This window comes from Lactuca serriola, chromosome 5 (assembly GCF_051521515.1).
Source record: "Lactuca serriola cultivar US96UC23 chromosome 5, Lser_US96UC23_V15, whole genome shotgun sequence".
NCBI lineage: Eukaryota > Viridiplantae > Streptophyta > Magnoliopsida > Asterales > Asteraceae > Lactuca > Lactuca serriola.
Genome location: NC_136412.1, coordinates 141,703,784 through 141,726,300, shown reverse-complemented (window position 1 = coordinate 141,726,300; position 22,517 = coordinate 141,703,784). Strand labels below are relative to the sequence as shown.

The 22,517-nt window shown below is 35.3% G+C and overlaps 2 protein-coding genes across 5 annotated transcripts; both read left to right on the top strand.

Annotated features, from left to right (window-relative positions):
- Window positions 1-8,512: 8,512 nt before the first annotated feature.
- On the top strand, window positions 8,513-12,254 carry LOC145053042 (E3 ubiquitin-protein ligase, putative (DUF1644)). 4 transcript variants are annotated; one of them, XM_079000998.1, is made up of 4 exons: window positions 8,513-8,670; window positions 9,664-10,659; window positions 10,933-10,969; window positions 11,955-12,254. In XM_079000998.1, exons 2-3 carry the CDS (start codon window positions 9,839-9,841, stop codon window positions 10,967-10,969), a joined length of 858 nt encoding a protein of 285 aa, XP_078857124.1. In that variant the 5' UTR covers window positions 8,513-8,670; window positions 9,664-9,838; the 3' UTR covers window positions 11,955-12,254. The 4 variants fall into 4 exon arrangements, with proteins under 4 accessions (XP_078857124.1, XP_078857123.1, XP_078857122.1 ...); XM_079000997.1 differs by having other exon boundaries at window positions 11,934-12,254; XM_079000996.1 differs by lacking the exon at window positions 10,933-10,969.
- Window positions 12,255-12,809: 555 nt separating this feature from the next.
- On the top strand, window positions 12,810-22,119 carry LOC145051274 (L-arabinokinase-like). The gene is made up of 29 exons (XM_078999343.1): window positions 12,810-13,204; window positions 14,026-14,133; window positions 14,239-14,307; window positions 14,417-14,500; window positions 14,671-14,747; window positions 14,960-15,026; window positions 15,599-15,656; window positions 15,739-15,806; window positions 15,922-15,984; window positions 16,306-16,359; window positions 16,443-16,548; window positions 16,622-16,731; window positions 16,813-16,932; window positions 17,045-17,101; window positions 17,205-17,386; window positions 17,465-17,621; window positions 17,901-17,984; window positions 18,247-18,372; window positions 18,652-18,782; window positions 18,951-19,032; window positions 19,126-19,213; window positions 19,645-19,688; window positions 19,808-19,903; window positions 20,001-20,077; window positions 20,347-20,541; window positions 20,627-20,792; window positions 20,866-20,937; window positions 21,030-21,245; window positions 21,623-22,119. The coding sequence occupies exons 1-29, from the start codon at window positions 13,115-13,117 to the stop codon at window positions 21,731-21,733; spliced, it is 2,958 nt and encodes a 985-aa protein (XP_078855469.1). The 5' UTR covers window positions 12,810-13,114; the 3' UTR covers window positions 21,734-22,119.
- The last annotated feature ends 398 nt before the right edge of the window (window positions 22,120-22,517 follow it).

The window sequence follows — 22,517 nt, the reverse complement described above, 5'->3', positions numbered from 1 at the left end:
ATCGTCGTCGCCCTGTAGATGATAGACTTCATTCTCCGAAGTAAACACTAGAATACCGAGAACCACAGGATAACCTCCGCAGCCAAGAATACTTGATCAAAGTGCGAAAGTAGTTGCGTTAAGCCTCATGACCCAGATCCCGAAGAGATTTTAGACTTGACACCAGCCTTGGTGTTAGTCGAGGGGTTATGTAGGAGCATGCGCTTTCCGCACTAGAATAAGCCAAAGTCTTAGAGATTCATTCAACTATTAGGTGTTCCACGAATACTATCTCACGTAGAGATAGTAGAACCATCTCCCGAGATAGTCCAACACCCTTCTGGTGAAACCCTATCTCCCTGACCCCGAGGGTTTCTGTTAGAAATATCTCAAGATTCATTGTGCAGGTTCATTTTGCATGAGCTTGAGATAGACACTTTACAGCAAACAGATAACCGTAGACACGCAACCCATTCGATGATCTAGAAAGCCTCTAAAAGCCAATTGATAGGAAACGCGAAACTAAAGACAACCCGAGCTTCCTAAGAACCAACCTGAAGGACTACACTACCAGTATGAAAGAGAACGTTAGGAACTTCGGAATGGCGATCACGCCAGTGATGATCTTGCCATAGAAGTATACTATGTTCTAAGTACTGAAAAGCTCTACCCTTCCGAGAGCTTAGGACCATCTGAGAATCCTCGCGGAGATTTGGTCCAACCCTCGTCAGACCACTACTACTTCCGGATATTCCACAAGTTTCACACCCGATCGATCCACTTCTTAGACTTAATATGTGTTTACCCGACGTCACTCTGCGTATCCCACTCATCTTGATAGAAACCATTGAGAACCCTAACCTCGTAGATACACCAATCGGAACCCACTAACTACACGAGACGGAATCTGCATCCCGTAGGTGAAGGTTTGTTGGAATGTCAAACACAGACCAAAGTTCACTTGGGAATGCGAGGACTAACCGAATAGGAAGTACCCTCCTGCCTCTATCATTCATACCTACTCCCTTGCCTAGACCTGAATTTCGGGACGAAATTCCCTCTAACAGGGGGATGATGTGACAACCCAAAGTTTATTCCGTTACATTACCCCGTTTCCGTTAACGGAATATTCCACTGTATAAAAGTTCCGTTAATAAGAGGTCGTCAAATAAATAAATGTTTTATTTATTTATATTTTATGTCATTATTTGTCGTAATAAAATAAAGCAAAAACACTTAAGTTACATTTCCATATTAATTTGGAAAAAGTTAATTTTATTACAACCACTAAATCGGGCGCGACCAAAAGGCCCGTTTAACGGCAGTATTGGGTAGATTCCCACTAAGCTTCAACTCCAACCCTTATATAAGGGGGGAGTAAACTCCATTTCAACCTTTTTACTCTCTCTCTAAACTCTCTCTCTACAACTTTTTTTCCCGAGCCAAAAATCGTCCGTTTCGAGCCCCAAACGAGTAGGTAAACTATCCTAACTCGTTGTATAGCCTATCTAGCATGAAAATTCGTGTTTAAATCATAAAATAGGGACAAAATGATGTGTTTACGGCCCAAGAACACTCTTGGACCGTGAACACCATTTAATGGGGTTTTTAAGCCCCAAAACCCCTCCAAATTGCCCCTAAGGCTTAGATATGACTTTTAGGCTTACATATTCAAACTTAGAACACCTTGAAAACGAGTTTTTGAAGAGTAAACATGAGTTTACTGCCCAAGAACATGCTTGGGACGTAAACTCCTCTTCATGGGGAGTAAACTCATATTTGTGTGTTAAAAATGCCCTTAAACACACCAATGGCCTTGGATTAAACTCTAGAATCAACCACAAACAAGCTAGGGACCTTAAACTCAATTAAAACAACTCCATAAGGAGTTCACGGCCGTAAACCCCTCATGAAAGGGTACCTGGGCCGTAAACTCCTATAAAGGGGTTAAATGGTGCCCTAAACTCCCCATTTGACTTGGAAACATGCTTAGGATTTTAGCCTCTACCATTTAAGACTTCAAAACACCAAAAGAATGAGTGTATAGGAGCTTACGGTTGTAAGCTCCCTTGCTTAGGGCCGTAAACTCCTCAAATGGTCCATGTAAAGCCTTAAATCCATTCATACAATTTATTTTTGGACCTAGCATAAATCTACAATTGATATGAGACCCTCTAGCATCCTACAACACCCTCACCATGAGTTTACGGCCGTAAACTCATGGGGAGTTGTCCCAGGGCCGTAAACTAAGTGTATAGTAAACTCCATTCCTAAGTCATTCACACCCTTAGATGTTACCCGGGACACCCCAAACACTTAACCAACGTGTTTTCCGCTCCATATAGTGCGTATACTTGTTAAATTAGTATTAAATGTACTAATTGTATGTGAACATATGTTATCATATGTTAAATAGGTCATTAAGTGTGTCCAAGTCTTTACTTGACACCGAGCACCCAACCGACACCTTCATCGGATCCACTTACATCAGGTGAGTTCATACCCCTGAATGAACCTTTTAAATGTTTTATAGGGGGGAATACAAGTTAAACATGCCAGTTATCATATCAATCACATGTGATTGATAACCCACATATACAAGGATTTACCATACTGTAAACTGTTTTACCAAGTAGAATACTATAAATGGTTTTCCAAAAGGTTTTCACTTGTTCAGAACTCTTACTTATACTGTTTTATCAAAGTTCATTTTAAACTGGTTTATGAAAAGTTTCCAAAGAATTTCTAAAGGTTTTCAAACTTATTTTACCAAAGAACACCAAGTTGTGATTTTCTCAAGTATAAAGGTTTTCTTCCATGTTTTGATACTCCCTCTTAGTTTAAACTCCTACTTGATAACGCCTTCACTTCGTGATGCGTTTATACTTGTTATTGCCTCTATTTCGCTTATACTTGTAGTCGCTTATGCCTATTAGACGCTCTTACTTCACTTGTTGTCACTTCCACTTCATAATACACTTATATTTGGTACGCTTATACTTCACGATTCGGTTATTCCACGATGTACGCTTATACTTCACGATTCGTTTATTCCACACTGTACGCTTATACTTCATGATTCGGTTATTCCACACTGTACGCTTATACTTCACGATTCGGTTATTCCACACGATTCGGTTATACATCACGATTTGGTTATACTTCACGATATGTTTCCACTTGTTACACACTCAGACGTAGTTAGATGTATGTCTATGCTTGTATAACAATGATTGAAGGACTTAGGAAGGCTTGCCCGCCCTATTTCCTTTTCTTCGTTGAGATGTGGTCTGGTGGGATCGGATGTCCGTTCGAAGGTCGTTTGATTCATTAGTTATATATTATGTATACGAGCATAGACATATAGGTTTACTCTAGTCAGTTTAGTTATGAGTCGCTACCTCTAGTTCAGCACTTATATTGGAAACCCACTACCCACTATTTGGGATGCATCTTCAGGACACGGCCTTCTCCGTCGTCTAGTTGGTAACCAGAGTCTCCTGTAGGGAGAACGGACATTGTGTGTATAGATCTATACGGGATTGACACCCCCGCACCCTAACTACTAGCTACAGTCCATGACCTACCAAGCCAAGGGGTGACAAATGTCACATTTCATAGACGCTTGCAGGGTGTCAGGTACTCTAGTGTCGGTTAGTATGGTTACGAGTATCCCAGGTTACCTTATAATTCATGGCCTTAAGGTAATGGTATTTCACACTGTACTTTACATTGTATGCTGAAAACCCACTCTCAGAGTCACACTGTTTTTAGACCTTGCTAGCTGTATCTTTCATTTGATACTGTCTGGGGTCTGTATTCCTTGTTTTAGACCTTGCTAGCTATATCTTTCATTTGATACTGTTTGGGGTATGTATTCTTGGTTTTAGACATTGCTAGTCGTACCTTTCATTTGGTACCGTTTGGGGTCTGTGTCTCTTTTGTTAGACTGAGCCAGGCGTGTTGTTCGTTCGATACTCTCCTGGAGTCTATGATTCATTTGCCTTAGTCAGCAGTCTTCACTGCTGAGGCATATGTTATTTCCCTGATTTCTCTTGCTTTCTTTAATAATCAAATTATGTATTTTGATAATGATAGCAATTAAGGGAAAACTACTTTTTACCACATAACTTCGTCCAGTCTTGGTAGAAGACTGCTTTTATTAAAGAAAATATAGGATTTTCTGGAAAAGACACTAATGTAATGGACACTCTAAAACTACCACTTTTATTAAAGTTATTTGGATAAAATGACACTAAATGCTTATGAACTCACCAGCATTTGTAAAAATGCTGATACTCGCTTTTCAAATAACTTGTATTCTCAGGTCAACTTTAGACAAGTACATTCCCGGAGCTGTTGATGAAGATAGCTTAGTACCAAGCTGTACTTATATTATTACTTGTATTACTTTGATGTATTGATATGTAAACCATGTAAAACTATTACTATTAATGCAATGGTTGTTTTACTTTGATTACTATAATGCATGTGTTGTGATACTTGACATGACGTCATCCACCCCAGAACGTTTCCGTCGTTCCGGTTTTGGGGTGTGACAAATCGGGGGTGTAATGTGGCAGTAGGTTAAATTAGGGTGATGACATGGATGAAGGCATGATGGGGATTACCAAGGGTTAATCGGCCAACCAGTTAAATTGTCAAAAGTGAGTCAAAAAGTCAAACATAATATCCAAATTGAGAGAAAAAAATTTGAGTGTCAAAATCGATTTTTTAACAAAACTTAGTGGCTTTCATAGCATTTGTCTTGGAAAAAAAACAAAAAGAACATGATACAATAATAATAACAATATCTTAAAATGATTATTTCAAATAATCATTTTACCAATTTACTAAAATAACCTTAATATCCAAATGATATTTCATATTTTAATGTTATATAATATGTATATTATCTTTATTTGCATTAAACATTTAAAAAAATTCTACCCTTTAAATATCAATGTGTAAGCCTTTGCATCCTAGTCACTTCATGTTCGCTTTATGTCAATGTGTAAGCCTTTTCATCCTAATCACTTCATGTTCACTTTGTTTCATTAACCTTTGGTTACATTTTAGTAAAAAAAACGAAAAATCTTCTTAAAATCAGACTTGCTTTGAAATTTCAAAATAATTTTTTTTATCTAAAATCAGATCACCAAAGACCGACGAGTGAGCTGAGTTGTTGCTGCGAGCGTCGTGAACGACCGGAAAACTTCGGGTAAGGCCATCTGCCATCTTTTTCTCTCCTCTCCTTCGCTCTTCTCGGTGGGTTGACATTGGGAACGTCGATTGTTACCGCCGGTGGCCTTAGGGTCGTCGTTTCTGCTTGTTCCAACCTCCTCAGCCACCTAGTCGATGGTTGGGAGTTGTGGTCTCGTGCCTTGATATATGATTGTTGTTGTTGGAACCGTGAAGTGTTAGTGGGTGCGTGATTGGACAAAAAACCCAGGAAAAACCACCATAGCTGCCAACCATGGTGGCTGCCGCCATATCATCTTTTTCTGCCACCACCAGCCACTGTGATGAGGTGGCTGTGTGCGTGAATTAGTGTGTGCAGGAATGTAGCTCTTGAGCCTAATGTTGTATGGTTTTCTCTTGGCCAGGAACACAAAGGAAACTCATCACCATCACCGTGAGGTGGTGGCCGCCACCTTCTGTCGTCGTTCCGCCACTGCTAGCCACCATCTCAGTTGGTTGTGGGCTTCTGGATGCGTTTGGAGTGATATTTGGAGTGCTTTGGTGTTGTTTTGGCTAAAGATCATAACCACCACCACCGCGAGGTGATGGCTGCCGTCGTGAATCACCGCCAACCACCACTGCCCGAGGTGGTAGTGGGTGGTACTCGACTTGATTAGACTTTAATTATTGTAAAAACTTAACTATTTGATTAATTGGTTTTTTATTTGGTTGGAAACCCTAATTAGGGTTTAGAAAACCCTAATTTTAGAAATGTGTATTTTAGATTTGTCGGGACCCGCATTTGGACCGTTGGATTTGGAATTTTGAATTATGTCCGACCACATTGTAAGTTTGGTCTAGTGGAGTAATGGACTTAATGAATTAAGTCCTTAATGGGTTGAGTAGGAACACTTAACCCTAATCGTCATTTTATGTGAAAAACCCTAATTGGGTTTGGGTTCTTGTTGGGCCATTTCTTGGACTGGGTTGCTGTGGGCCAAATGGGCCAAAAGGGAACAATTTTATGGACTAAGGAAACTATTGGGCTTTAGGACAAGGCCGATTGGAAAGGCTTGGGCCCAATTTGGAAAATTGATCCATAAGTGGGCCATAACCGGGCCTTGATGATTATGAGATATTGGACGATCGAAATGCCAATTTTTTAGACTAGAATAAATGGTTGGGCCTCAAGATAAGTCCATGTGGAAGTTTGGGCCTAATTTGGAATATTGGGCCATATGTTGGGCTTTGGTTCATTGATTGGTTTTTGGGCCTTCAGAGTGTGTGTTTGGACCTTGGTTTTGGACCAAGTTAGGTTAAGGGTAAAATAGTCTTTTTACCCCAAGCATGGACTTATGGTTATGTATTGGAACCCAATTATTAATTGGGTGTTGTTTTGATGTTGACAGTTCGGAAACCTGTCAACCAGCAGCTAGAGCTTTATCCGTGGGACTTCAGCAGTGTGAGGTGAGTCTCCTCACCATACCAATGGGTCAAGGGCACCAAGGTCGACCCATTATGTATTATGTGATATGCTAGTTGATTTTGTGCTATGTGGTAATCTAATTGATTATGTGTTATGTGATATGCTAGTTGTCTCTGTGATACTTGCATGGAAGACCTCATGGGGGGGGGGGAGGGTTCCCGGGGTACTTAGGTGTAAGACCTTGAAGGGTTTCTACGGCATCCTAGGTAAAGACCTTGGGGGTTCCCGAGGCACTTAGGTGTAAGACCTTGGAGGGTTTTCTTGGCATCCTAGGTAAAGACCTTGGGGGGTTCCCGAGGCACTAGGGTTTAAGACCTTGGAGGGTTCTCATGACATCCTTAGTTAAGACCATGTGGGGGTTCCCATGGCACCCAGTGTAAGACCCTGGAGGGTTTCTAGGTCATCCTTATATGTTTGCATGTTTAGCACATATGTTTGTATGTATGGTTTGATTAGTAATTAGTGAGACCATGTGGGGGTTCCCATGACAGTGAGCTAAGATCCTGGAGGGTTTCCATGGCACCCGGAGTAAGACCCTGGAGGGTTTCTAGGGCATCCCTATATGTTTATATGTATGACTTGTGTAGTTGATGCGATTTATGTGATTATGTGTGTAAGACCTTGGAGGGTTTCGTGCTTACAATTTTGTTTATGGTTTCAGGTTATGTAGATTATGTGGGGTGTACTCTGGGGAACTCACTAAGCTTCGTGCTTACAGTTTTGTTTATGGTTTCAGCTATCATCGGTTTGGAAAGGAAGGGTCTGGCTTGATCGCAACGCACACCGGTGTTTTTCGCAATATGTGATTTTGAGATAAGCTCTGATAAATGTTTTTAATTAGCAACGTTTTGGATTGTTTGGATTAAATGATATTTGTGTATTGACTATAACGAAAATGAAAATTTTACCCTTGATTTTTGGGTCGTTACATGTTTGTTTGTGGAGGTGTGGGTGTGGGTGAGGGTTGGGGTGGGTATGCATTTGTGGGGGTGGGTGGGTGTAGGTGAGGGTTGGGGTTGGGGTGGGTGTTTGTTTGTGTGTGTGTATATGTTTGTGGGGATGGGGGTGGGTGTCAGTGTATGTATGTAGGTGTTTGTAGGGGTGGGTGGGGGCGTGTGTTTATGGTTGTGTGTGTGTGTATGGGGGGGGGGGGGTTGTTTGCGGGGGTGTTGTGTGTGGGTGGGTGGGTGGGTGTTTGTGTATGTGTGTGTATGTGTATGTTTGTGAGGGTGGGCTTAGGAGTAAGAGTGGGTAGGTAGGGGTGTGGTGGGTTGGAGGTATTAAGGTGGGGGTAAGTAGAGGTGTGACTGAGTGTGTGTTTATATTTTAGAAAAAAATTCAAATAAGAAAAATATGAAAAACAATGATTATTAGCTTTCCTAAAATTTCCAACTTCTTTATAATTTTAGAAAATTGAAAATTTTCATTTTCTATAAATAATATAGAAAAATAGACAAACCAAACGCTTTTTTAAAATCCTCATTTTTCTTGAATTTGTTTTTTGAAAACAACCCATTTTTCTCAACTAAACGCAACCTAAAAGATTATAATATGACGTTTATTCCGAGTTATATATAAATTAACCATTAGAGGTATTTTAATCGATAAACTTTAAAAACATTTTCTATCAGAGGTATTCTAATCGATAAACTTTAAAAACATTTTCTTTTAGACATTCTCTTGTAATAAATTTTAAATAATTAAATATACACCGAGTAAGACATATAATAAAAATATGTTGTTTACCTCCAAATATTTATTATTAATAATTACAAGTATTGGCATTAAGAGCCATTGCTTACGTGCGCCGAAGTGCGCATTTTCTAACTACGTTACGAAAATAAATATTAGTAAAAGAGAGCGACTTTTATTATTATATAAATACTCAAAGAAGAAAAGTAACACAGTTAGCGTGTCATCTTCTCAGCCCTCGCCATCTCCCTTCCCAAGTCTCCTCCCCCGATCGATTTCAGTAAACCCTTCGAATCTAACACTCAACTGCTTCATCATCGGTCATCATCCAGGTTAGTTTCAACTCGTAAAATCTCTTTTTCATCTCTTATCGGTTCTTTATTCGCTCAATTTTGCTTGTTTGCAATATTTTGATTCCAGTATTGTTCGTTAGTGATAGGTCTTTGTTCGTGTTAGGGTTGGTAAATCTGATTTGATCAATTTCATAATGTTTGCTGATTTATTGGAGAGTTTAGCATTAATATTACATTTATTAGTCGATAAATTCACTTTTTTTCCTCGTTGGTTTGTAACAGTTTCTGTTTGACTATTTTCGGGTAATTTTGTTGATTTTCTATTGATTCTGAGTGCATATATGCCTAAAATGATCATGTTTATATACAACCTAACTGCTGTATAAGTTTAGGGCTGTAACTCGTGAGATACCAAATACTATTAGGTTTCATGAATCAATGTTCTTATGGAGAATGTAACAAATGGACAAGAGAATGACTAGGAACATGCTGATTTTATAGGGATTATGTGATAAGTTACCATACCTTTCTCTATAAATGATTTTGTGGGAGAAATGAATAGTAAAGGAATGACTAAAATTGGAAACCATGAGAATTCCAACATAGTTGGATAGACTAAAATTGGAAACCATGGTACTTTGAGAAGCATGTATAATACATTTACAGCAAATCCTTTTATCTCAAATTAGTGAGATGGACTAAAATTAGAAACCATAAAGAATCTGGAAATGAGGTGGAACAATCCAGGCTCTCAAAAATGAACTACATCCAGGTAATTAAAATGTGGAAATATGGGCATACAGATAGATGTGTATCAAACTATCAATTATCAAACCAATATACACAAAACAACATAACACATAAACATCATCATAGTATTTAAATTCATAACTACTTATCTGGAGAGTTGAAGTAATTCATGTTTTTAAAAGATACACTTAAGATTTCCTATGGAAAATCTCTTGACTATATCTTTTTATTGGTTTTTGACTACTACAATTAGTGATCTATTTTTCATTGTCCTTTTACCAGGTACACTTGCTCATATTGTTGAAGATCAATTACCTTTTACTGACCTCCCAAACCCCAAACCCTAAACCCTAAACCCTAATTCCAATTCTATCAGATAATGAAGTTTTCATGTTGACACTCACATTTTCTTATCAAACTCAAACTCCACTATAAACCTTAAAAAATTCAAACTTTCATGGAGGGTTTTCATCTTGATACTAAATGGGAAGACATCACATGTCCCATATGCCTATCCTACCCCCACAACTCTGTTCTTCTCCAATGCACCTCCTACAATAAAGGCTGTCGCCCTTTCGTTTGTGACACCGATCATCTCCACTCCAATTGCTTACACCGCTTCCGTATCGCAACCGGGACATTGACCGAGTCAACCGGGGAATTGACCGAGTCAACCGGGACATTGACCAACAAACCATCATGCCCACTATGCAGAGGCGATGTCACGGGTTGGGTGGTGATCAAAGAGGCAAGGGTAAAATTGGACGAAAAAAAACGATGTTGTGAAGATGAAAAATGCACATTCTCAGGAACTTACACCGAGCTTCGTGAACACGCGCAAATAGAGCATCCACACGCGTGTCCTTCAAAAGTGGACCCCGCAAGACAACAAGATTGGGAAAATTTTCAGCAGTCTTCTGAGATAATCGATGTGTTGAGTACTATACATTCAGAGGTCCCACATGGGGTGGTGTTAGGGGATTATGTTATAGAGTATGGGGATAATGAATCTGGTGATGAGTATGAAGATTTTCCAGGTGATGATGGGAATTGGTGGACTTCTTGTATTTTGTATCAAGTTTTTGATAATTTTAGGAGTTCTAGAAATAGAAGAAGGGGGAGAGTGAGTAGAGAGAATCGTGGAATGAGTTATGATACTTCAAATTCAGATGAAGGCTCAGTGGTGTCTATGGAGATTCAAGAGTATAGAGTTGATGAAGGGGATGATGAATTTGTGAGTAGTAGTAGCTTATCCAGGGGTAGAACAGGGCATCGAAGGTGATTTTTTTTTTTTTTTTTTTTTTTTATCTTTAATCTTTTTCTAACATTACTAACATTAAAGATTAAACATAACATGCAAAAAATAGCAATGTACTTTTGTTTCTTCATTGAAAGTACATTGCTATTTTTTTGCATTTAGTATTTTTGTTAAAGTTTAGGTATTTTACAATGAAATGTTGTATTTCATAGATGAGTAAGTTTTTGATGTTTGTTGAAAGTAGATTTTTGCTAATGTAATTACCTGTTTTGTATTAATATCATATGTGACAGTTCTCGCAGACGTCCTTCCCGCTTCAATTATAATTAGGTACAACAACACATCTCACTTCTATTCATGATACAGTGTCATTCTTCATTTTTTTTGTTAAAAGACCAAAATACCCCCATTATATAGGAAAATCAATAGGTTTTTTAATTCATGTGTTTGTACTGGGACTTGACTGGAAAAGTTTTCTAGGGCTATTTCTATGATGAAGGTGAGGAGGGCATTCGTGTCTTTTTGCACGTACAATAAATTGCAATTTTTGTATCACCTATCACAGGAGAGGGCTGTTTTTTTTTTGGGGATGGAATAAATTTACTTTTATTTATCCTACAACACCATTATTTTTTTATTATTACAAACTTTAATCAAACAAACTTTTAAGTTTCCGTAAATAACTTAAAATATGTTTTAACGTAAATTACAGTTTTTGTCCCTGTGATGTAGTGATTTATATGGATTTGGTCCCTGACATTTTCTTTTTCTTTTATGTTCCTTGTGGTTCAATTGTGTGTTGGATATGTTCCTTCCCATTAACACTGTCAAAAATAAGGACTTTAAATATGTGAAAATACTAGTTTGCCCCTCCTTTTGATATTTTTATTACACTTAGTGCATTAGAAAGGGTCCACATTATATTACTCTAATCATAATCATAATAATTAAAATTTATAAGTACATAATAAAAATATTTAGAGGGGCAAACTAGTAATTTTCACATATTTAAGGTCCTTATTTTTGACAGTGTTAATGGGAAGGAACATATCCAACACACAATTGAACCCCAAAGAGCATAAAAGAAAAAAAAATGTCAGGGACCAAATCCATAAAAACCACTATAGCATGGGGACAAAAACTGTAATTTACTCTATTAATGTTTTATTGTAATGTAATTCTGTTTGGAACGTAGTCAATTTGATTTTTATTATCTTACATTTATTAAGTGATGTGATGTATATATAGAATTTTCTTTATCTAATATCTAATCATTTCTTGGTTTTATGTAAAGTTTTCTGTTGAAATTTGCTAGATTTCCACGTGGCAAAAGGAAGCTCACTGGTTGGAAGACATTGAAGAAAAAGGCTTGCAACCTGAGAAGACATTTAATATGTGCGATGTGATCCTGTGTGCTGAATTTTGTTGATGGTTTCATGGTTTTATGTTTGTTACCTTCATCCAAATTTAAGCTTTTTTGAGTTCATTCCTGCATGGATCACTGAATAAATTCAGACCCTTGTACATTGATTGATGGAACTCTTTCTCAAACAAATTTAAAACACACAATGATTTTAGCATCTATTGTCTATGTAGAATTGAATAATTATGGATCCTTAGCACTTTTTTTTTTTTTTTTTTAATTTCTAATTGTTATACACAATGATCCTAATAAATTTTAGGTTGTGGTTGTTATAATAACATATGTGACGATGATAAGAAAGCATATTTATGTCTTTTGCGTAGTCAATTTTAGGATAATTTCATAAAAATGTCAAAAGCTCAATACAGTTATATATTTAACAATCGATGTTTACCAAAAGTTCTAGAAGATTTACAAACATAATGAGTTTCGGATATTTATATTTTGTTGATTATATTCATCACTTATGTTACAAATTATGAATTTTGGTAGTGTTACGAACTTCCAGAATTCTCTATCTCTTTCTAAACTTAAAAAGAATGTATAACTTTTGCTACATATATGATGATATATTACAAAAGATCATAAAATTGTGATTATGGGTTTTAATTCTTTTCATCCTGTCTATAAACTAGAATGATTGTATGTACCAAAATCTTTATTACTAGTAAAAAGCAAATATATATTTGGATTGAAACGTTATCCAAAAAAATGCTATATTTTGTTAATCCTTAGGGGCTAATGAGCTATTAAGTAATAAGAAAGGACCAAATGTGATAATGTCTGATAGTTACAGGGCATACAGACAAATATTATTTCTGCCACTCAACAGAATAACCGAAAGAAATCATAAGGTGGCGACTGTACAATGTGCATCTCATGTCAAATATGTATTATACTATTATCTCCTCCGATACTATCTTCGATCTCCCCATTTCAGTTGGTTAATTTCTTGTGGAAAATCGATCCGATTAGCTGCATTAATTCCACTCTGTTTCTGTTAAAAATCTGTTCCATTTGATCAGCATCAGCAATTCCGACGGCGATAGAATATGGCTAAGGAATCGGAGACCGGAAACCGTCTGGTGTTCGCTTATTATGTTACTGGCCATGGATTCGGGCATGCAACTCGTTGCGTTGAGGTAAATGTATCAGTTAACTGCTTCGATTTGGTTCGTGTTTTTCTTGTAATGTTGTAATCGGGTTATTTGATCTTTTTCATTTATTATAAGCTTCTCTTCTGAGTGATAATGATTGACGATAATGACGAAGACGACAAATAATCACGATAACCGTATAGAATTTTAAATACTCAATTACCGATGAATACTAATTTTTGCTGATGTTTCATGACGTGGGAACGATACTGGTCATTTGCTAGCATAAGAAGTAGAATGTCGCGAAAATTACTATCTCCTCTGCATAATAAGAGTAAAATAGCATTTAGGATCAATGGTGGGAAAGAAATCGCTGTATCAGTGGTTATTACTTGGAATTTTATATGTATATCTCTCCAATGTAGGGTCCAAATTAGAATTCAAATCCAGCAGTATATATGTTGTGTCAATTCCAATTCAAATCCACGGAATTGGAGTTTCTAGGCTTATTGTAATTGATAACTGTATTAGCTTCAATTTTGAACGCTGTGATTTCCTATAAAACACTTCACAGAGGTGTTATTGGGTTGTGATGATTTGATTAGATTGTAGTTATTGTAGAGAGCAGTTGTGGGTTTTGGATTGGATCTTTCCATATAATCATGGAAACAAAAATGACTCAAGACATTGGCAAAGCTTATAGTTCTTTTGCATTGATTCTTCTGTACATGTTAATTAGCTTTTATGTTATCTGTATTTGATAAACTGTATGCATGTTACTGTTTATGTACATATAGCTCAGTGCCACAAAATGATTGTTAATTAGTCTCTTTTATGTATTATTTAATATTTGGGGTTCTGTGCAGGTTGTTCATCATCTGATTCTCTCTGGTCATGATGTTCATGTGGTTACTGGTGCTCCTGATTTTGTCTTCACTTCTCAAATACAATCTCCACGACTTTTCCTTCGAAAGGTAGTTTTAAAAGCTCTTGTTTCATGTACATTACTTGATCTAGGGAAAAAAATCCTGCTTTTTTATCTATAAATTCTTTTGGTCATATGTTTTTTTGTGTGATAGCTAGTGATAGACTGTGGAGTAGTTCAAGCTGATGCTTTAACAGTAGACAGACTTGCTTCCTTGGAGAAAGTAAGTCTAGTACTTATGGTTGTTTATTTTATTCTATTGCATGTTTATATAGATAATTCTGTCTTAAGTTAATATCATTATTTTCATGTTTTTTTTTTGGTTAATCTAGTATTCTGAGACAGCAGTTGTTCCTCGTGATTCTATCTTGGCAACAGAAGTGAAGTGGCTAAAATCCATCAAGGCAGACTTAGTGGTAATCACCTACTTATACTTTTTTGCTTTTTGGCACTTCTAATTTGCTTACAACAACAATACCACTTTTCTTAAGTTGTATTTATGTAAATATAGATGATTGAATTGAAGCTTCTTTAGCATTTCTATCTTCACCAAACTTTTCTTCCATGTGGTTTTGTTATAAAACAGGTATCAGATGTTGTTCCAGTTGCTTGTCGTGCAGCAGCTGATGCTGGTATTCGTGCAGTTTGTGTAACAAATTTCAGGTAGCTGAATGGTTTCTTGAAACTCTAAAAAATTCCATATATAATAACCTTTTAATCCATTAAACCATATGAGGCATGTTACCTTTTACTTTTTAGAATGAGGTGCTCATTATATACAACTTTGAGAGTGAAAAGCAAGCTCCTTATGGAAGATGAACAATTGCTTTAGCTATCTGCCAATTTCAATTGATCTTTAAATTTGATTGTTGCAGTTGGGACTTCATTTATGCAGAATATGTTGTGGTTGCTGGATATCATCATAGATCAATAGTTTGGCAGGTATATACTATTCTATGTTTCTTATACCAAACTTCATCATAATTAATATACACTTCCTCTTTCCATCTCTAAACCCTAAACCCTAAACCCTAAACCTAAACTATATCTTTTTACGAATCTATAATATTCATTCCAAAATAACAGATGCTAATGGATCTTGAAGTACTAACAAAAGGAGTTTCAAATTAGTTGTAGAAAGAGATTAGGATTCAGAAAAAAAAAAATACTAAATCATTGATTTTTAGAGCATCCACAATGAGAGAGAGGGTTGATGTGGCATTGAATGGGAATTAGATGCATTATAAGTTGATGATGGGAGGTTGAATCAATGGGGAGTTGAATCCCTATTTCTAATTAAATGATTTATAAATAGCATGCTGATTTGTCAATTTATTAAAGTTTTGAAAAGTTGGATGGATTGTAGAAATAAACTTTGTAGAGTTGAATGGATTGTGGATGCCCTTATTTTAATGTCATTGAAAAAGAAACACTTTCTTTATTAGTAAGTGGCTAGCTACATATCAATGCAATTTAACTGTTTTACTTTTACCCATTGACAAAATTTGATACAGATAGCTGAGGACTATTCACATTGTCAATTCTTGATACGTCTTCCAGGATTTTGTCCAAGTATGATGATTGCACATATTCTCTTATATATTTCAATATATAAGATTTTAATGATTTAAATAAAAATAAATTTCATCTGAAGTGCCTGCTTTTAGAGATGTGGTTGATGTACCTTTGGTTGTGAGGAAGCCACGGAAATCACGCAAGGAGGTTTGTAGCCAATATCATTTTTTATTTTTTTAAATCATTTTACATCAACACAGCTTCCTCTTTATTTCTTTTTTTTTCTTTTTTTTTTTCTTTCTTGTGATGTATTCTAACACAGGTAAGAGACGAATTAGGTATCAAAGACAATGAGAAGGCCATGGTACTCAACTTTGGTGGACAAGTAAGTTGAGGATCTTTTCTTGTGATAGTTTAACTTTTCATAATTCACTAATTTCTTTCATTCATCATTAACAATGGAGTAATAATTTTGCTTCCTCTCTTAGAAGATACTCAGTGAACACAAGTAATTAGTAAAATATAATTTAGGTATTATCAAAAAATGACCAAATTGACCAATTTACATAACCTTTTAACAACATAACCACCTATTTCGTAGTGGGTCTGTTGCAAAATTTTAAAATAATAAATATGAAATACTTTAAACTGACAAAATGCTATAAAATAACTTAATTTTTAACCTTCAATGCATGAAAATTTGCAGTCATTAGATTGGAACTTAAAGGAGGAGTACTTGCCTCCTGGTTGGATTTGCCTGGTATTCTTTCTCGCTTTTTCCATATCTACCCTTTTGTATCCAATGTAAAAATAATAATTTGTGCAAAAAGCTGTATGGCTCAGGTTTGTGGAGCACATGACAATCAGCAGGAGCTTCCTCACAATTTCAAGAAGCTGGCAAAGGACGTTTATACCCCTGATGTCATGGCAGCATCTGACTGCATGCTTGGTTAGTGATAAAAATATATATATAAAAAAAAGTTTTCTTTCCTTTTGCATTCATTTGACATAAAGTGTTTCAGGTAAAATTGGATATGGAACTTGTAGTGAAGCTTTGGCATACAAATTACCTTTTGTGTTTGTACGTAGAGATTATTTCAATGAAGAACCATTTTTGAGAAATATGCTTGAGGTATAACACAAAACACAACTATCAACTTTTTAAAAGTTATTACAACATGAAGAAACTAAGAAGTTCTTGATGATATTACAGTATCATGAAGGTGGTGTTGAGATGATAAGAAGGGACTTACTTGTAGGTCATTGGAGGCCATATCTTGAAATAGCAACTACTTTGAAACCTAGCTATGAGGGTGGCGTCAATGGTGGTGAGGTATATATTATATTCATCTTCTATGCAAATTATCATATTTTTTAGATAGACTTAACAAGGGTAAATTGGGTAAAATACAGAGTACATTGCTATTGATTTAATATAAATTCAGGTTGCAGCCAAGATTTTGCAGGATGCAGCTCATGGAAAGAATTACAAATCAGATCAGGTTGAAAATTTACAACTTACTTCAAACCTAATGTTTTTGAAAGAAATTACTACTAAATCTTGTTATTTTTCTACAAGTTTAAAATTTAATATTTTTGTTTTAGGATAGTGGGGCAAGGAGATTGTGTGATGCCATAGTGCTTGGATTTCAATTACAAAGAGCTTCAGGAAGAGATATCAGTATCCCAGAATGGTATACTAATGCTCAAAATGAACTTGGTTTTCGTACAGGATCACCACAATCATCTGATGCTGCTAATAATAATTCTAGCTTTTTTCAGAATTCGTAAGCTCATTTTTCTCATTACAAGTGTATAACTATATTAATTCAACATGATAATGAGTTTTGAATATGTTTGTGTAGAGTTTGTGATGAGTTTGAGATTCTTCATGGAGATTTAAAGGGTCTTCCAGACACCATTAACTTTTTGAAAAGTTTGGCAGAATTACGTGTCTCTCATAATTCTGAAAAGCCATACATAAGAGAACGCAAGGCTGCAGCTGCTCTCTTTAACTGGGAGGTCTGTTTCCAAATTAAAATATTATTTTTTATCTTTTCACTCAAAAAAAAAAAAACTGCTTTCTGGGGGTGTTTTCGATAATCATGAAGAGGGCATTTATGTCTTTTACACATACGAAAGATCCATGTCACACTATGACAAGATTTCCTTAATGTTTTCTAATGCAAAATGACCGGCATACATGAATCTTTCAATCATGCATGTAGATTAGATGAAAGTTGTTCTTATTTCCTTTTTAAGAAAGTTCAAATCTTCTTGTTGTATTGTTTACTTATACAGGAAGAGATATATGTGGCAAGGGCACCAGGAAGATTGGATGTAGTTGGAGGAATTGCAGACTACTCTGGAAGCCTTGTTTTGCAGGTAATCTTTTTTTTTTTTTTTTTGAAATGAAACTAAAATAGAGAAAGTTTTGGAGAATCTCCATATTTTTTTTTGTGATACTTGAAAAATACAGAGGGAGAAACAGACAGCTATACATAAGCTATAATGTTTCCAACATGGCATATATTATATATTATACACATAGACTAGTATGCTAAAAGAGAATATGGTATAAGGATGTTTTGAAAATACAAATTCTATTTTTCATTTCTTTGGAGAATCAATTGGCTTATTATTGTAGATGCCAATTAGAGAAGCTTGCCATGTTGCTGTGCAAAAGATTCAACCAGCCAAACAGAGGCTCTGGAAGCATGCACAGGCTCGACAGCAAGCCAAAGGACAAAAACAAACACCTGTTCTCCAAATTGTAAGTTTAAATAATCTTTTACTAACGCTACACTTTATTTTAAAATTTTCAATTTTCTATTACAAGTTACTCTATTATACCAATGAAATCTGAGTTGTGTTGCTATAATCTTAGTCAAAGTGCAATGCTCGAATAAAAGTAGGATGCCATGCAATAATAAACAAATCAATGAATGTCTGTTGCTATTTGCCGATTTCTTGCATATAATGAAAGAAAGATTCTATATTTCTTGCATTTAGCCTTTAAAAGAATCTCTTAAAAAATAGACGTTTTTGTCAGGTGTCATATGGATCAGAGTTGAGCAATCGTGGTCCAACATTTGACATGGACATATCAGACTTTATGGATGGAGGGAAACCGATTTCATACGAAAAGGCAAAACATTACTTTTCCCAAGATACATCTCAAAGGTCTTCCTTCTTTATTTTTTTGTTTCTCTCTTCAAAAGTATATGCTATGCTATGCTATGCTATGTTATGTTATGTTATGTTATGTTATGTTATGTTATGTTATGTTATGTTATGTTATGTCATGCAGATGGAGCCTAAGTGATATTCTATACTAATATGGTTTTTTAGATGGGCTGCATATGTTGCTGGTGCCATTATTGTTTTAATGAAAGAATTGAATGTCAGGTTTGAAAGCAGCATCAGCATGCTGGTATATTAGTGAATCCAATTCTATATATATTTTAAAGAAAGCATGTTAGATATCGGTTTTTTATTTAAAAAGTTATGTTGCATAAATAAACAGGTTTCCTCTGCTGTTCCAGAAGGAAAAGGTGTTTCTTCTTCTGCATCTGTGGAGGTAGCTACTATGTCAGCTATTGCTTATGCACATGGTAATTCAAATACTTCTCTTCCACCTTTAGCATCTTACTTTTTTCATCTATACTCATTACCAACTTAAATGTCCATTTTACCCTTACATTCAAAAATACAAATTTCTCAATATTTTACCCATTCACTCCCATTACGTCAACTTTAAACATAAAAAAGGTTGCATTTATTTAGATTATATTACAACTCTAGTCCCTGTACTATCTCAAAAGATATGGATTTAGACAAGTTGTTTGATTTGTTGCAGAGATTGCCTACTTTAGCTTAGTTGCATGTTTGGTAATGCATATGTGAAGTCCATGCTAAATGGCCATTTTGCCCCTGTCTTCTCCATTTCCATCTCCTTCATCTTCAACAAACCCTAAATTCAAACACAATTTCAAAAATATAAAATGATTGGGAATTTGAGATGTACCTCGTCTTTATTTCCCAGGATTAAATATCAGTCCAAGAGAGCTTGCTTTACTCTGCCAAAAGGTACAAATACTTGAGAACCCCCCACCCCCCCCCCCCCCCCCCAACACACACACACACAAAAAAAAACACAAACCATCAGCAAAATAGTAAACAGATTACATTACTTATTATACAAACAGGTGGAAAATTATGTGGTTGGAACACCATGTGGAGTGATGGACCAAATGACTTGTGCATGTGGTGAAGAAAACAAGCTTCTTGCAATGATTTGTCAGGTATATATATATATATGATACATTTCTTAATAAATGGATTTATACATTATATAAATTTTTATCTTGAGAAGATAATATTATATCAAATTTTGTGTAGCCTGCTGAGGTATTAGGGCTAGTGGATATTCCTAGTCACATACGGTTTTGGGGAATTGACTCTGGTATACGCCACAGGTATATCCATCCAATTCCTCTAGTTAATATATAACGAGGGTATTTTGGTCTTTCAACAAAAACACGGAGAATAGAGTTGAATTCCTTCTAGGAATGATGAAGTCTATCAAACATGGAGTGTCTTTTCAAAAATCTTACCCAATTATAATTTATATCATCAATCTTCCTCTCTTATTAGGACATTATATTTTCAAAGTATAACATTGTAACATGAAGAAATGGAAGTAGGATGCTAAATTATAAAAATCAATTGCTATTTATTTCTGCAGTATTGGGGGTGCTGATTATGGATCTGTAAGGATAGGAGCCTTCATGGGTCGAAAAGTTATCACATCTATTGCATCTTCTATGATTTCTCAAGCATCTTCAAATAGTAATGGGCATAATAATAATCATGAGCATGACATTCGCCTACTTAAAACCGAAGCTTCTTTAAATCATTTATGCAATCTCACCCCACACAGGTACGTATTAACCCTTTCTTTTGTATTAAATAAAAAACACCCATTTCCATTACTAAATCACTTGCATATTAATATTATTATCCAGATATGAACATACATATGTTAAGAATCTACCCGAGTCTATATCTGGTGAAGCCTTTTTGAAAGAATATAAGGATCACAATGATTCAGCAACAGTTATCAATACCAAATGTATTTACCCCATCAAAGCAGCTACCACACATCCCATTTATGAAAATTTCCGTGTCAAGGTTATAAATCTTGTATTAATTTAATTTAAATTCCTGTTTTTCTTTTTATACATATAATCTTGCATATCCACAGGCCTTCAAAGCACTACTAACATCATCACCTTCAGAAGACCAACTCACTGCTCTTGGAGAACTCCTGTATCAGGTATTATGTTTTAACTTCTAGAAACTTCTAGATGCTCTTTCTCATCTACAAATTTAAATTTGTACATGGTTCCTTATTTGTGTATTATGCAGTGTCACTATAGCTACAGTGGTTGTGGATTAGGGTCATATGGAACAGATAGACTAATCCAATTGGTTCAAGAAATGCAACACAATAATAATAATAATAAATCAACACAAACAGATGGAAGCTTATTATATGGGGCAAAGATCACTGGAGGTGGATCTGGTGGGACCATTTGTGTTCTTGGAAAGAATTCTCCTCAAACTAGACAGCGTATCACTCAGGTATTTATAATTTACTCAAAACATTTTTTACAATATTTTTGTTTTTTATACAAAATCTGAGATTCAACCTTTCCTTTCAACAGGAAAGTTTCCAAAAATTCCAAATCAATTCGAAAATATTGTTTCATCAAAATGAAATAAATATTTTTTGTTATTAATAATGAATAATAAGTATCAGGTGTACAAATAAAGGTTTAGTGACCATTTTGGATTTCCATGGAAGTATTAAAAAAAAACTGGCTAAACCTATAATTTCCAGTCATAATGGTATAAATAATTTAATAAAAAATTGTTGGGTAGATTTTTAAAGTAAATAAGAAAAAAAAAAGGTTAAAAGTACATTGTCATAATTGGTAGTGTTTTCAACATGTGTGCAGATTCAAAAGAGATACCAAAATGCAACAGGCTACAAGCCATTTGTCTTTGAGGGTTCATCACCGGGTGCAGGGAAATTTGGTTATTTGAAAATTCGAAGCAAAAACAAGTAATATTTTTTTATTAATGTAAATCCATAATCGTATATTTGTATTCTTACTAGGAAAAGAAGATTTTGTTGCATACCTTTTTTTTTTTTTTGTGGTTGAAAAATACAATTCTTGGGGGTGTTGTGTGGTTGAAAAATACAATTCTCAGGGTCTTGTAAAATTTTGGTTTTATTTACAATTTTTGTAGGAAAGAATATATTTGACAAATTGAATGCAAATGTAATCTAATCAATGTCACAAAAATGTTTAGTTCGTTTTTTAAAACCAAAGGGTTTGTAGCCTAGCGGTATCATGTGTTTGTGGAAAGGGTGCCCATCAGCCAAAGGTTGAGGGTTCAAGTCTTGCTACGGACGAAAAGAATAGTTTAGGAGTAATGTAGGGAGTGTGTTGTGTTTGTCGTTCTAAAAAAAGTTTGGTTTTTAACGGGGAATTCTTTATCCCCCCCCCCCCCCCCCCAAAAAAAAAATGTTTGGTGTTATTTTTTGTTTTTTTTGTCTTTTTGCTCGTTCGTACTATCCTTGTGTTATTTTTTCGTTCAGACTATCAATGTATCATTATTATTAATTATTAATATTATTATAATTATTATTATTGATGTTAATATTATTAAGTTATTGAAATTGTGTTTTGTCCCTATCTTTTTTTTTCATAGTAAATTACTGAAATCGTGTTATGTCCCTATTATTTTTACTTTGGACCTTCCTTGTGTTATTAATAAAAATATAATTTAATATAAAATAAATAATAGCAAATAAACTATAACTTATTTATTAATTATCTAGTATAT